The sequence below is a fragment of the Otolemur garnettii genome, unplaced genomic scaffold (genome assembly GCF_000181295.1).
Source record: "Otolemur garnettii isolate 467f Iridium unplaced genomic scaffold, OtoGar3 scaffold00105, whole genome shotgun sequence".
In the NCBI taxonomy this organism is placed as follows: Eukaryota; Metazoa; Chordata; class Mammalia; order Primates; family Galagidae; genus Otolemur; species Otolemur garnettii.
In genome coordinates this window covers 4,464,276-4,478,511 of record NW_003852500.1, presented here as the reverse complement: position 1 = coordinate 4,478,511, position 14,236 = coordinate 4,464,276, and the positions used below count along the sequence as shown (strand labels likewise).

The window sequence follows — 14,236 nt, the reverse complement described above, 5'->3', positions numbered from 1 at the left end:
AAAAGAAAAGAAAAGAAAAAGAACTGTCTTCTCAAGAGGCCATTTGGACTGGAGTGTCAATATTCAGGCAGAGATAATATGTGTATATGTATATGTGGTATTGCTAGTATCAGAACAAGGCTATTGTTAGCTTACTTTGTTTTGTGTGTGTGTGTGTGTGTTTTTAGTTTTTTTTTTTTCTTTTTTTGAGACAGAGTGTCAAGCTGTCACCCTGGGTAGAATGCTGTGGCATCACGGCTCACAGCAACTTTAAATTCTTGGGCTGAAGCGATTCTCTTGCCTCAGCCTCCCAAGTAGCTGGGACTACAGGTACCTGGTCTGGGCTGGATTCAAAACCTCCAGCCTCAGTGTACATGGCCAGCGCACTACCCACTGAGCTACAGGCTCTGCCAGTTTTTGGGTTTTTTTAAGATAGAGTCTCACTCTGTTGCCCAAGCTAGAATGCCATGGCATCAGGCTAGCTCATAGCAACCTCAAAATTCTGAGCTCTCATGATCCTTATTGCCTCAGCCTCCCAAGTAGCTGGAACTATAGATGCCAGCCACAACAACCAGGTAATTTTTCTATTTTTAGTAGAGACAAGGTCTCATTCTTGCTCAGGCTGGTCTCAAACTCCTGAGCTCAAGGGATCCTCTGGCCTTGGCCTCCCAGAGTAGTAGGATTACAGGTATGAGCCACTGTGCCTGTCCTTCAGCTTATTATGCTAATGTCTGCTCTGTGCACTCAGCAGCAATTTCTGGACATCTTTGGGGCCAGTTTTGGATTTCACTAGACAAGAATGCAGGGGTGGGTGTGGAGTCTTGATGGGCAGGGCATCCACCTTTCCACTGGCCATCTCACTCTCTCCATCTGTCTTGGTTCTAGAATTGCAAACGCACATAACTCTTCCTGTGTTTCCAACAAGTTTGCAAATGATGGTAGCTTCTTACAGCAGTTTCTGAAGTTGCAGAAGGCACAGAACAGCACAGGTGAGTGTAGCCACCTCCTTCCCTTGTGCTGCCCTTGCATCTGCCTCTGGGAATCACTGGGCACATTGGAAGTGACAAGTCCCTCTCACTCTGAGATTATTGAGTGCTCTCATTTTCCCCACCCACATCAAATACCTAAAGGGCAAGCACACACTCTTTCCTCAAGGTGCTTTCCCCATAGAAGCATAGGCAGGCAAGTTTAAGTTTTAGTCTAAGAGGTCAAGGCCAAGATCGAGCCCTCTACAGGGCTGTTGGACTCTGTGGCTTAAGTACAGGGTGGGTAGGACCTAGAGGTGACCAGGGAAACCTAACAGTTATCATAGGGGCATGTGTTTATTGAGCACTACCCCTGTGCTAAGGAATGCAGACTCACTCAGTGCCTGCCACATCCAGGCGATGCCATCCCTTACTGAATCCTTCAGCGGGACCCTTGTCCCTGCCTCAGTGTGTTTCCCTTTGAGAGACATTTGATAATGCATGTAGCATTCTCTCAGAATTTGTAAATATGACATTTTCTGGTTTATATTTCTGATCTTTTTATTTAATAATGAAAAATGCCACAGAAAGTTGAAGTCCTTCTATCCCCCCTTTCTTACAGGAAACCACTGTCGACAAATTGTTGTGTGTTCTGACAACCCTGTTGTCATCCTCTCACTCGAGCAGTATGTGGCATTGTTTCGGATGTTTGACTATTTACGCAGATGATGGCATACCGTGCATTTTTTGATTTGTTCCACACATTTTCTTTTCCTCTGACTTGATGTTTTTTAGCTCTACCAGGGGTGTCCAGCCATTTTTATTTTCTGCTGTACATTAGAAGAGTATGAATTGTATTGAATTAAATACACAAACACCAATGACAGGTGGTGGCTGTTGTTCAGTGGGTAGGGCACTGGCCACATACACCCAGGCTGACGGGTTCATACCTGGCCTGGGCCAGCTAAACAATGACAACTGCAACAAAAAAATAGCCAGGTGTTGTCCCTACTTGGGAGGCTCAGGCAAGAGAATTGCTGAACGCCAAGAGTTTGAGGTTGCTGTGAGCTGTGATGCCATAGCACTCTACTGAGGGTGACATAGTGAGACTCTGTCCAAAAAAAAAAAAAGACAAAAAAACCCCCACCAAAGACAGCTGATGAGCAAAACAAGAAAAGGTCTGTGCATACTCATAGCGATATCTGACACCACAGATAAAACAGTCCTCAATGTGCATGTGGCTCATAGGCCACAGGTTGGACACTTCCTGCTAGATGGTACAAACAAATCTCTCTCATTGAGTTCAGCTTCTGTAAGCAGCTATCTGTAAGTCACCTATCTTTCCATTAAAGAAATTAAAGCTTAGATGAGGCCCCAAATGCAGAGCTATTCTGTGCCACAACTGATGGGTCTCTAGTCCTGCCATCAGGGTAGGGAGATTGCTATTTCATGATGCTGCTTCTCACTGAACTCAGGTTTCTGCCTGAAGCCAATAGACACCACTCCCATCAGCACCCTGTTCCATATCTAGCTGCAGGCTCTCCTGCATGGGGGTTCTTAGGGAGACTTGGGTTTTGGTCAGAGTGCTATTTTCTAGGTCTTCTGGACCTGGGCCTGCTGTCAGCAATGCAAGGGATTCCTCAGTCCTCTCCACCAGGTGGCAACCCTCGTGCAAGGATTCAGACCCCATTTATAGTCAGGGATAGACATAGTGGTATGCAATATAGCCTAAGGAAGCACATCTGTGTCAGTGGTTATGGTTTACCAGTCCTTGTGCATTGTTGCTGTTATAGACAGTGCTAGTGAGATAGGTGGTCTTAGCCTCTGTCAGGTTTCCTAGGAAATAGATGTTAAAAGTTAACCAGGCTTGGCACCATGGCTCAGTGGTTAGGGCACCAGCCACATACAGTGAGGCTGGTGGGTTTGAACCTAGCCCAGGCCTGCTAAACAACAATGACAATTACAACAAAAAAATAGCTGGGGCTCGGCGCCTGTGGCTCAAGTGGCTAAGGCACCAGCCACGTACACCTAAGGTGGCGGGTTTGAATCCAGCCCAGGCCCACCAAACAACAATGACGGCTGCAACCAAAAAATAGCCAGGCGTTGTGGTGGGCGCCTGTGGTCCCAACTATTTGGGAGGCTGAGGCAGGAGACTCGCTTGAGCCCAGGAGTTGGAGGTTGCTGTGAGCTATGATGCCACAGCACTCTACCCAGGGGGACAGCTTGAGGTTCTGTCTCAAAAAAAAAAAAAATAGCTGGGTGTTCTGGTGGGCGCCTGTAGTCCCAGCTACTTAGGAGGCTGAGGCAGGAGAATTTGAGGTTGCTGTAAGCTGTGAGGCCACAGCACTCTCCCGAGGGGCAACATAAGTGACACTCTGTCTCTAAATAAATAAATAAATAAAGTTAACTCGAGGCCACATTCATCCACACAGAGTGAGGAGGGGTGGTTTAAGTCCTTTACGTATCAAGTATCAGGCCAAGAACATCCAACAGGCTGGCTTCAGCTAGTGAGCCTCACCACAGACTATCAAGGGAATGGTTGTAAGGTGGGATTTATCTGCGAGGTCTTATCTGGAAAAGCGAGTGTTGCCCTGGGGTGTAGATATATGCAATTGAGGCACCTCCTACCAGAGTTGCCACTTGCAGAGTTCTGGGTTTGTCCTGTCTGGTTGTGGGACCACGACAAGTTATTTCTCTCTGAGTTTCTGTGTCCGCATCTGTAAAAGGAGGGTGGCCTCCACTCTGAGCATTGGAACCCCAAGGACCCAGCCTTCTGGGGCATGTAGCACTTGGGTTTGGTGGCAAAGAGGGAGACGTGCCTGGCAGCCCCTGAGTATCCTTCCTTCCATCTCAGATGTGCCCCCCAGCTCGGCCAGCGCCCCTCCTAGCACGCCCACCCCCAGCGCTGGGAAGAGGTCTCTCCTCCTTAGCAAGCGGACGGGCCTGGGGCTGGGCAGCCCTCTGGGCCAGGTGAAGAACTACTTGCACGCCAAGCAGCTACCTGTGGCACACCGCCCAAGTGTCTTCCAGTCTCCTGACGAGGATGAGGAGGAGGACTATGAGCAGTGGCTGGAGATCAAAGGTGAGTTTTGGGGATTGTTACCCCTCCTTCCACCAACTGATCCCTGGTTAGCATGACAAGCACTGCTGAGGGTATGGGACGCTTGGGTTTGATGTTGGGGTTGCCTGGCTGGGAGGCTGAGCCTAAGGCCCCCTGAGGTGAGGAGCCCAGGGAGCAGCCTTGGGAGCATCCCTATGCATCAGCATGGGCTTCATCCTGGGAATAGTGGGAATTATCATTCATTCATGTGGTGGTTCCCCCCCAAGCCTAGGCAGGGGTGTATGGACCCTCTCAGGGTAGTGTTCACTTGCGAAGGGCAGCTTTATGTCATTTCTTATTTGACATGAAGGGAGAAGCTTCTAATAAGGCTCTTTAGCTTGGGTGAACACTCCCACCCCTTGGGTGAGCTGCCAGTTGGAGGGTGTGCTCTCCCACCTCTGGGAAAGGGTGGTCATTGGTCTTGGGTGAGCTAGTCCAGGCCCTGCAATGTATGAAGGTGAAGGGGGGATGGTGGTTGAGGTTGCTATGAGGTTGCTCACGGCACTCCTAGTGAGTCCAGCCCCATCCACATTTGGAATGAGACTCTATGACATCTGAAACATGTGGAGGGCTGGATGGCATGATTGTGTCATCCTGACAATGAAGGCAGACTGAAGTAACTGTAGTTTTGCTGTGACAGCCTCAAGACCCCTTGTTCTGAACACGAGTGCCAGCTTCTAGCCCTGTTTGAGCAGATCAGGGTCCAGAGTGGAGCTGAGGAGGGTCCTTTTGTTAGGGAGGTGCTCTGGCAGCTTCAGGGGTCCCCTGTTGGGAAGTGGTGTTTACAAAGGATAGTGGCCCTGAGGCCTGTCATACCCTGCTGTTTATATGGCCTCAGAAACACACCTGTTCCTGTAAAACAGCAACCAGGTTGGGGTTGTTGCTAGGTACATTGGAGGAAAGTGAAGCTAGGGTAAAAGGTGGGCACAGAATACATGGCTCACAAGGCCCTCTTTGGGCTGTACTTCGCCTGATGCCCCATGCTTCTTGGCAGCCCAAGCAATAAGAGGAATACAATTAGCCACACATCTGGCATCTTAGTCCAGTTGCCAGGCTCTGGCTGACAACGGGAAATTTCTCCTATGAGTCTCATTAAAGGGACATCCGTATAGTGACTGACAGACTCATAGGCTCAGAAATAGGCCAGTGAAAAATGCAAAAGCAAGTTCCACATGCTTGAAGAGGAGGCTAATCCATATATAAAAATATATTTTTATAGCCCTGTTCACTGAAAAGGTCCCGAGATAATGAGTAAGTCCGTTGCAGTGAACATCCCTAGCGCCCAGATGGTGGTCTGGAGACAGTTTCTCACTAACGGAAACCAGGACTTCTTGGAGAAATGGCTGGCTCTGGGTCTGGGCAGGAAGTGTATGAGATGATCCTGCAGCGCCCTCTCCCAGCAGATGGCAAGGAGGCCGTCAGAGACTCCTGGGGTCATGTCCAAAGCTCTCAGGAGCCAGCTTGAAGAGGCTTCACCGGCCACAAAGCTTCTATGATGACATTAATTGCCATGGATCGAAAACCCACTCAGTGTATTTAAATCAGAGTTTGTAACGCTATTTTTAAAAAAGAATGTGTCATCTTTGAAGGATGAAAGGGAACTGATGTATTATACCGAAAACTGGTAAATAAAGAAAAGAATTAAGCATCCCCCCACCCCTTAAAAATCAGGAGGCTGGATTTGTTTCCATTGGCTTTCTACCTGGGGCCCACCACAGCCTCATTTCTTTCCCACCTTGTCTGTCTCACAAAGACATTAGAGACTGAAACCCCCTCGTCATGGTGCTGTGCCTGGACCTGGGACGCCCGACAACCTCCGGCATCTCACACTCTTCTCCCCCGCCCCCTGTCATTGTGGTCCATAGAGAGAGTGTGCCTATTGACTGTGGGGTGTGTGAGTTGAGCCCCAGTACTGACAGCCTCCTTAAAGTTTCACCCCCAGAGGGAGCCGAGACTCGGAAAGTGATAGAGAAATTGGCCCGCTTTGTGGCAGAAGGAGGCCCCGAGTTAGAAAAAGTAGCTATGGAGGACTACAAGGATAACCCAGCATTTTCGTAAGTATCTCTGGGGGAGTGGGAAGGCCATAACTGGTTAACCTGTTTGTTGCACCTGTTAGCTGGTGTGCTTGTAAACTTAACGTTGTGACCAGGGTGGGTGTTTGCACTCACGGGCTGGACACTGTCTAACCCTCCATGACCTCAGCAAGTGTTCCTGGAAGCACAGATGGCCAGTGTCCAGTCCATGAGTGCTCTCTGATACACCCCAGAGGTGGCAAGGGGCTCCTGTGTGGCACAGAGACTTGCTCTCAGGTCCTATCAGGCATCTCTGCTTGCCAGCCTGCTTTTGCATGATAGAAGCTGCTCAGTTCAGTCAATTGCAGACACTCATTTTTCTCTGTCTTTGCAAACTTCCTCCTCTCCAGATTTTTGCACGATAAGAATAGCAGGGAATTCCTCTACTATAGAAAGAAAGTGGCTGAGATAAGAAAGGAAGCACAGAAGTCACAGGCAGCCTTTCAGAAAGGTAAGTGGACAGAGAGGGCAGGAGGTTGTAGGGGAGGCACATAACTATGCCCCCATGTGGAATTGGGGTTCTTGGAGGCCATTGTATTTAGGGTGTCACAGTCAACACCTGTGCCCTCCCAGGCAGCTGGGGTCACCCTGGAAATGAGGCTCACACCACCCTTCCACCAGTACTCTGACGACCAGGTGAAATCTGAGTGACAAGCCTCGCATACGCGTGCTCTGAGAGGGTTAAGGTCGTGTCTGGAAAATCAGCTTATTGCATATAAATAGGGCCTGTTAGCTTATTGGTTCGCTGTTATTTTAACAGTTTTAGTGAGGGCCAGGTGTGGTGGCTCATGGCTATAATCCCAGCACTTGCGAGGTGGATGGATTTTCTGAGCTAACAGGTTTGAGACCAACCTGAGCCAGAGCAAGCCCTTGTTTCTAAAAATAGCCAGGAGTTGTAGCAGGCGCCTATAGTGCCAGCTACTTGGGAGGCTGAGGCAAGAGAATTGCTTAAGCCCAGGAGTTTGAGGTTGCTGTGAGCTATGACGCTACAGCACTCTACTGAGGGTGACAAAGTGAGACTGTGTCTTAGGGAAGAAAAAAGTGTTAATGTTAATGAGCCCCAGCTCTTCATACAGAGCACTAAAGACACAACAAGACTAGTGTAGTACCTGACCCTAGCTCGGGGAGGGGACCAAGAGGCTGAGAGACAGGCAGCTGATGAGATTCCCATGGGATAAGTTTTAGGGAGGATGCCATCTCCAGCTAGAATGATGTAAAGTCCAGCCAAGTGCTGGTGGGCAGTGGAGGCATTGATGTTTAGGCCAAATGTGGGGCACAGAACTCTGTCTGCTATGTCACCTATAACCTTTGCTCTGCTCCATGAGAGAGAAGGGCCAGCCCCACTGCCATGTGACGAATGGGGACAACCCCCAGAAAAACTGAGGGGGAAGCTCCCATTTCCCTTCTTGCTTAATGCAAACCCACTCCCACATTCTCATCCCTCCCACCTAATGAGACCTATAGGGTAGGAGTGGGTGGGGGACGGGCTTTAGATGTGTTATATAATGTTAACTCCTCATTTGGTCCTAGTGTAGTAATCTGATTCCCATTTGCCTGTTTCTCTTTGCATCATTCCTAAACTAAACCCCACTTGTTGCCTGTGGGGTTCTTAGCAGAAATTAGGCTGTTAGGTGTGGTGAGTTGAGCCCAGTACTGACAGCCTGCTTAAAGTTTCACCCCCAGAGGATGAAGAGGCCAAGAACCTTGCAGAAAAGTTGGCCAGGTTCGTAGCGGATGGGGGTCCTGAGGTGGAAACTATCGCCCTCCAGAACAACCGCAATAACCAGGCCTTCAGGTAAGGGGGGGGCCCACCAGGGAGGTGATCTTCACCCTGGCCATAGCCCTCTTGCAGATGAGGAAATGGGGCCCAGCACAGTCCACTCACTTGTAAAGAGTCCCACAGTGAGAAGCTTGCAGGGCCAGGACTGGAGTCTGGAAGCTTCTAACCCTAAACCTGTGCCACCCCACAGGTGTTTCCCAGGAGCACATTAGTACCTCCAAAAGGCCTTTGAGGCAGGCGCATGGGGGCTTTTGGGGCCTTTATGACACAGCAGTCCCTGCCTGGGGTTAGGCCAGGCTCTCCAGTGGAAATACACACAGCTGTTAATTCCATGTGCATAAGTCTTCCCTTTATGATTAAGGGAGTGGCAGGGAATGTGGAATCTCAGAGGGGGAACCCCCCGTTTGCATGTAGGTTCTACAGAAAAGTTGGCAGGTTGGCTTGGCACCTGTGGCTCAAGTGGCTAAGGTGCCAGCACATACACCTAAGGTGGCAGGTTCAAATCCCGCCCGGGCCCACCAAACAACAATGACAGCCACAACCAAAAATAAAATAATAACCTGGCGTTGTGGTAGGCATCTGTGGTCCCAGCTACTTGGGAGGCGGAAGCAGGAGACTAGCTTGAGCCCAGGAGTTGGAGGTTGCTGTGAGCTGTGATGCCACGGCATTCTACCGAGGGGGACAGCTTGAGGCTCTGTCTCAAAAAAAGAAAAAGAAAAGTTGGCAGGTGACAAGCAACATAGCAGCCATCCTGTCCAACAATACACTGTCACAGCCCAGCCCAAGGGCTGAGTGTGTATTTACTGGCGCATTCATTCATTGGGTGGGTTCGGTGTCTACTCTGCTGGGGAGGCTGGTGGGTGCCTGGAGACAGTGACTGACAGACTCATTCTTATGAGGTGGATGCTGAGCACAGCATGGGGATGATGCCTAGGTAGGATGTTCTTGGACCTATGAGACACAATGCCTGAGTCAATGAGGAGACATGCTGGCATGTAACAAAAAGTCCAGGAATGACAGTAGTCAGGCTGGTTGATTTAGCAGCTCTAAATGTCACAAGGTCATGGTCAACTGTGCTTCCAGGGTCACTGGAAGCTGAGATCATGGAGGGTGGGCAGACGTGACCAAGACAGGGCCAGGCAGATGGGAACAGTGGTCAGGCAATGGGAGGTGGGAGCTGGGAATATGGAGCTTGGCACAGGGAGAAGGCTATTTGTGGAGGTTCAGGTATATCTGAGTCTGGTACCTGGGTGGCCTAGAGTCCTCATAGAGGCTGTGGAGTATTTGGGTCTGGAGTGGCGGTCTGCCTGGGCCTAGTGGCCCTCCCTGGACATCTGGCTTGCCCTGACAACCATTGAATTGTCATTAACTCTGTGCTATCCAAACCAAGGTTGAGTTAATAATCTACTCTGAGTCATTGCATCTTTTCTTCATTTACCTGATTTTTAAGGTTATTGAAGTAAGAAACTTAGTTTTCTTTCAGTCATCATAGACACTGACTGTGGAACCCTACTGCAGAAAAAGCAGATGAGTTTATGGAATTCTGCCCAAGGCCCAAGCCCAGGAGGCCCTGCCTGGTCAGAGAGGGTTGAGGACCAGCAGCCCCCCAGTGTCAGAACTGAGAGATGCTACTGGTGCAATTAGCTCCAAATTTTTCTGCTTGTTCTTCTTCCTGGTCAAGGGGTGTTATTAATGGATGCCAGCTGGTTAGGTGTGGCTGGGCTGGGGGAGGTCAGCAGGGATGGGTGCCTAGCATGGCCTGAGCAGAAAGGGGGAAGGATCCTCCAACCCAGGTTTGCCAGTGAAGCCAGAGCCAGGCTAAGAAGGAACTAGGAGAGATAAGCAGGTATCTAGACTCCAGCAAGGTATGCTGGTTTATACCAAACAAATTATTTCATCTCCACATGGGGTTAGCAAAGGACAGAAGTGCCAGACAAACACATGTGGTTGGCAGTGACGCCCCTTGCCCCCATATCTAACAGCCACCTCATGTTCCTGTTGCTGAAAGCCCTTTCCTGGTCTGATTTCCTCATGTGGGTGGAGCACTAGTGCCCTAGCAGCTTTGGGAAATACTTTGTACCAACTCTTTGGTTGTAAAGAAGCTGGAAATGCCCATTCCTCCCATTTATGAGATGTGTCCTGCAGAAATAATGTTAAATCTAGCCTCCTTCATAGTGATGAACAAATCAGTAACAAATTGTTCTAACACTGGAGGGCTAAACTCTCATAAATACATCTCACCAGTGGAATGCACAGCCATTAAAAGACACCCGGGTCATCCTAAAACCTGCATGCTGGGCCCTTAGGGGAGAGAAAGGTGAGCATGGCTTCACTGTTCTACCTGGAAAGGCTTGTGTTGTTGGGTTAAGTAAGGATTTTTTTTTTTTTTTTTTTGGCTACAGAGTCTCACTTGTCATCCTTGGTAAAGTGCTGTGGCTCCATAGCTCACAGTAACCTCAAACTCCTGAGCTTAAGCGATTCTCTTTCCTCAGCCTTCCAAGTAGCTGGGACTACAGGTGCCCACTACAACACCTGGCAATTTTTAAAGACGAAGTCTCACTCTGGCTGGTCTCCAACCTGTGAGCTCAGGCAGTCCACCTGCCTTGGCCTTCCAGAGTGCTAGGATTATAGTTGTGAGCCACCGTACCTGGCCTAAATAAGGAATTTTTTTTTTTCACTATGTTGCCCTTGGTATAGTGCTATGGTGTCACAGCTCACAGTAACCTCAAACTCTCGGGCTTACGTGATTCTCTTGCCTTAGCTTCCCAAGTAGCTGGGACTACAGGTGCCTGTCACAACACTCAGGTATATTTTTGTTGCAGTTGTCGTCATTTTAGCTGGCCCAGGCCACGTTCATACCTGCCACCTTCAGTGTATGTGGCTGGCCAAGGTGTTAACAGTGGTTATTCCTAGGCTCAGTGTGGGATTAATCCTAACTGAGGGGAGTCCTGGTTATCTAATCCCCTGCATGTGATGTGCACCCAGCCCTGTGCTGGATGGAGGATTCCATCTTCCCTCCCCACCAGGGCCCCATCTGCTGTCAGCCCCTCTGAGGTGAGCAGACCATCTGTGGAGTCTGTGATGCAGCCTGACAGTAGCTTGGAGGAGACTCAGTATGAACCAGAGGAGCCCCCCACTTCCATTGCCCACCTGTCCCACAGGTGAATCCCCCAGTTTGGTTTGAAATCCATGTCTCTGAACTCTCCTGGCTGTTGAATGTTTTTTTCAAATCTGCCCAACTGCTCCTTTCTCTCTAGAACAATTCCTTGCTTTTGTCTCTCACTGGGCTGTCCTTGTACCATGACCTAGGAAAACAAAGAAGTGCCATTATCTCCCTATCTCCCTTCTCTTGTTTCTGAAGTACCAGGTATTAGGAGGGCCAGAGACACAGCAGCTAACTTAAAAACAGTGTAGTCTCTTGCTCTTGTCATACACAAGAGAAGTTCACAGCATCTTTGACCCTACACTTTCCTTTTTATTTTACTTATTTGTTTAGAGATAGAGTCTTGTTCTGTTACCCAGACTAGAGTGCAGTGGTATAATCAAAGCTCACAGCAACCTCAAACTCCTGGGCTTAAGCAGTCCTAGCTATCTACCAAGTAGCTGGGACTACAGACGCCTGCCATCACACCTGGCTAATTTTCCTATTTTTAATAGAGATAGAGTCAAGATAGGGTCTTATTCTTGCTCAGGCTGGTCTCAGACTCCTCAGGTTGAGAAATCCTTCTGTTACTGGCTAGACAAAGAGTCTGGCCGCCTGTCACAGTAAGCCAGTATGCAGAGGGATAGCTTCACCAAACTTTGTCAGTAGGCTGACAATTCTAGAGAACAATTAGAGTAGCCTCTCCAAGACTGTTCTTTCATTTCTAAAATTACAGTTTTGTTTTTTTTTTTTGAGACGGAGCCTCAAGCTATCCCCCTGGGTAGAGTGCCATGGCATCACGCTCACAGCAACCTCCAACTCCTGGGCTCAAGCGAGTCTCCTGCCTCAGCCTCCCAAGTAGCTGGGACTACAGGCGCCCGCCACAACGCCTGGCCATTTTTTGGTTGCAGCCATCGTTGTTTGACGGCCCGGGCTGGGGATTTGAACCCGCCACCTTAGGTGTATGTAGCTGGTGCCTTAGCCGTAAAATTACAGTTTTATACATAAAATTTCAAGTAAAAATCATGTTAATCTTTAGCTCATGACCTATAATAAACAATAATCAGCATTACTCATGACCTAAAACAACATTCCAATTCAAAAGTTAATCTCCTCAATGAATTGTGCTCTATTGCTGAGGACAAAGGAGAGACCTTTGCTGTCCCATGATGGAGGCTGGAGTTGTGACCTGGGCAGGAGCCAGCATTGGGGGATACTATTACTGAAGCTGGAGCTTCTGTGCCCTGGCCTGTCTGGTCATACCCCTATTAGGTGTGGCGAACTGGGAGGATGCACAGTCACCTCCCACCAGGGTGCAGGATTTTGGGTTGGGGTGAGTCATGGCCTCTTGCTGGCAAAAGTTGGAGGGTATCCATAAGCCCACCCCACTCCAGCCTGGAATGTGAAGTGACTCCCCAACCCCATTGGCTATGGCACCTTGTGGACTGGACTGCTGCTGCTTGGGCAGGGTAGAAGGTGCCTGGAGGAGCATGGGTGTGGAAGTCCTGTCAGCCAAAAAATAAAAGTTTTATCTCAGGAAAAAAAAAATGAATTGTCCTAAACTACTCAAGATACATACTTTTAGGTAAAAGCTGTATTTATAAAATAGTAAGAATGGTAGTCATGAGGTCACCTAGAACCTAAATTGACCAGACCAGCTGTGTTGTCTCAGCACTAGCCTGAATAACTGAATAACTGAATAACTCCATCTTATTCTCACTACATGTGCTTTCACTCCTGTCTCGGCCTCATAGACTGCTAGAATTACAGGTGTGAGCCACTGTGCCCAGCCTACACTTTGCACAATGTTATGCTATGACTATTCTTCTAGGTTCGTAAGTGCAGGTCTAGCTCCTTGTACAGGATCATGTAACCCAGGCTGTACACACAGTTCTTTCTCAGTGTTTTGCCATGTGGAGTTGGGCCAGGACTCTCCCCTCTGGCATGAGTAGGTGCAGAACCCAGCTGTGGACTCAGTGCCACCTGCTCTGTCCTCTGGTTGGCTAGGGACAGGGGTTCCAATAAGGAACCTACATATATTGGAATCGGGCCCTTCTGGTCTCTTTGTCTTTGTTTTGGCTCCATCTGCTATTAACACCTCTCAGTGGTGCTATCCGATTCGGGACAAGTTGGCTATGCCCTTTCATCTGTCTCCCCACAATTCAGGATTTCTCTGTGAAGGCCCTATTTTTTTATTTAGGAGTTGACAGAGGGCATGGCAGCACCCATAGCTCAGTGGGTGGGGTGCCGGCCACATACACAGAGGCTGGCAGGTTTGAACCCAGTCTGGGCCAGCTAAAACACCAATGACAACTGCAGCAACAACAAAAAATAGCTGGATGTTGTGGCAGGCACCTGAGGTCCTAGCTACTTGGGAGTCTGAGGCAAGAGAATTACTTGAGCCCATGAGTTTGAGGTTGCTGTGAGCTGTGATGCCACAGCACTCTACCAAGGGTGACATAGCAACTGTCTCAAAAAAAAACAAAAAACAAAAAAGGAGTTGACAGAGGGCATGAGCACCTAATAAAGACTGGGGTAGGGACTTAGAGTGGCCCACGGCTCAAAGGAAGGGCACCATGAGAGCTGATGGGCACATTATATTGTTGTTCTGCTGGAGCCAAATCCCTAACTCCTCTCTCTCCTATGGAGATGGGACCCTGACCAACCTGGGCGTCTGGGTGTACAAGGGCTAAGCTCCCCCTGCCTGGAATCAGGGCCAGGCTGCTCAGGTCCAGCTGACAGTGCACCCCTCCAACTTTCCTTTGCAGCTTTCTGTATGAACCCAACAGCCAAGGGTACAAGTACTACCGGCAGAAGCTGGAGGAGTTTCGAAAAGCCAAGGCCAGCTCTACTGGCACCCTCATAGCTTCTGACCCCAGCGTGAAGCACAAATCCCCTCCTGAGTCCCAGTCAGGGTCCTTGCCCCTGGCCAACACCTGCCCCGCCTCATCCATCCCTGTGCCCGCTGTCACCCCTTCACCAGCCACCGCTGGGAAGCCATCCTCCACAGCCACTGTGAAGAGGAAGCGGAAGAGCCGGTGGGGGCCTGAAGAAGACAAGGTGGAGCTGCCACCTGCTGAATTGGTGCAGAAGGATGTGGATGCCTCCCCCTCACCACTGTCAGGTGGGCCTATCCTTTTAGTATGCTGCTTAATTTGGTCTCCTAGTATTTTATTGAGGATATTTGTACCTATATTA

General features: G+C 49.3%; 1 protein-coding gene across 1 annotated transcript in view; it reads left to right on the top strand.

Moving 5' to 3' along the window:
• The window catches only part of SUGP1 (SURP and G-patch domain containing 1), a 39,530-nt gene that overhangs the window by 6,790 nt on the left and 18,504 nt on the right, over nt 1–14,236 (top strand). The window contains exons 3-8 of the mRNA XM_003796593.3: nt 865–968; nt 3,799–4,026; nt 5,975–6,098; nt 6,467–6,567; nt 7,788–7,911; nt 13,807–14,162. Of these exons, the coding sequence (XP_003796641.1) occupies nt 865–968; nt 3,799–4,026; nt 5,975–6,098; nt 6,467–6,567; nt 7,788–7,911; nt 13,807–14,162 (1,037 nt within the window). The remainder of the gene's footprint in view (nt 1–864; nt 969–3,798; nt 4,027–5,974; nt 6,099–6,466; nt 6,568–7,787; nt 7,912–13,806; nt 14,163–14,236) is intronic.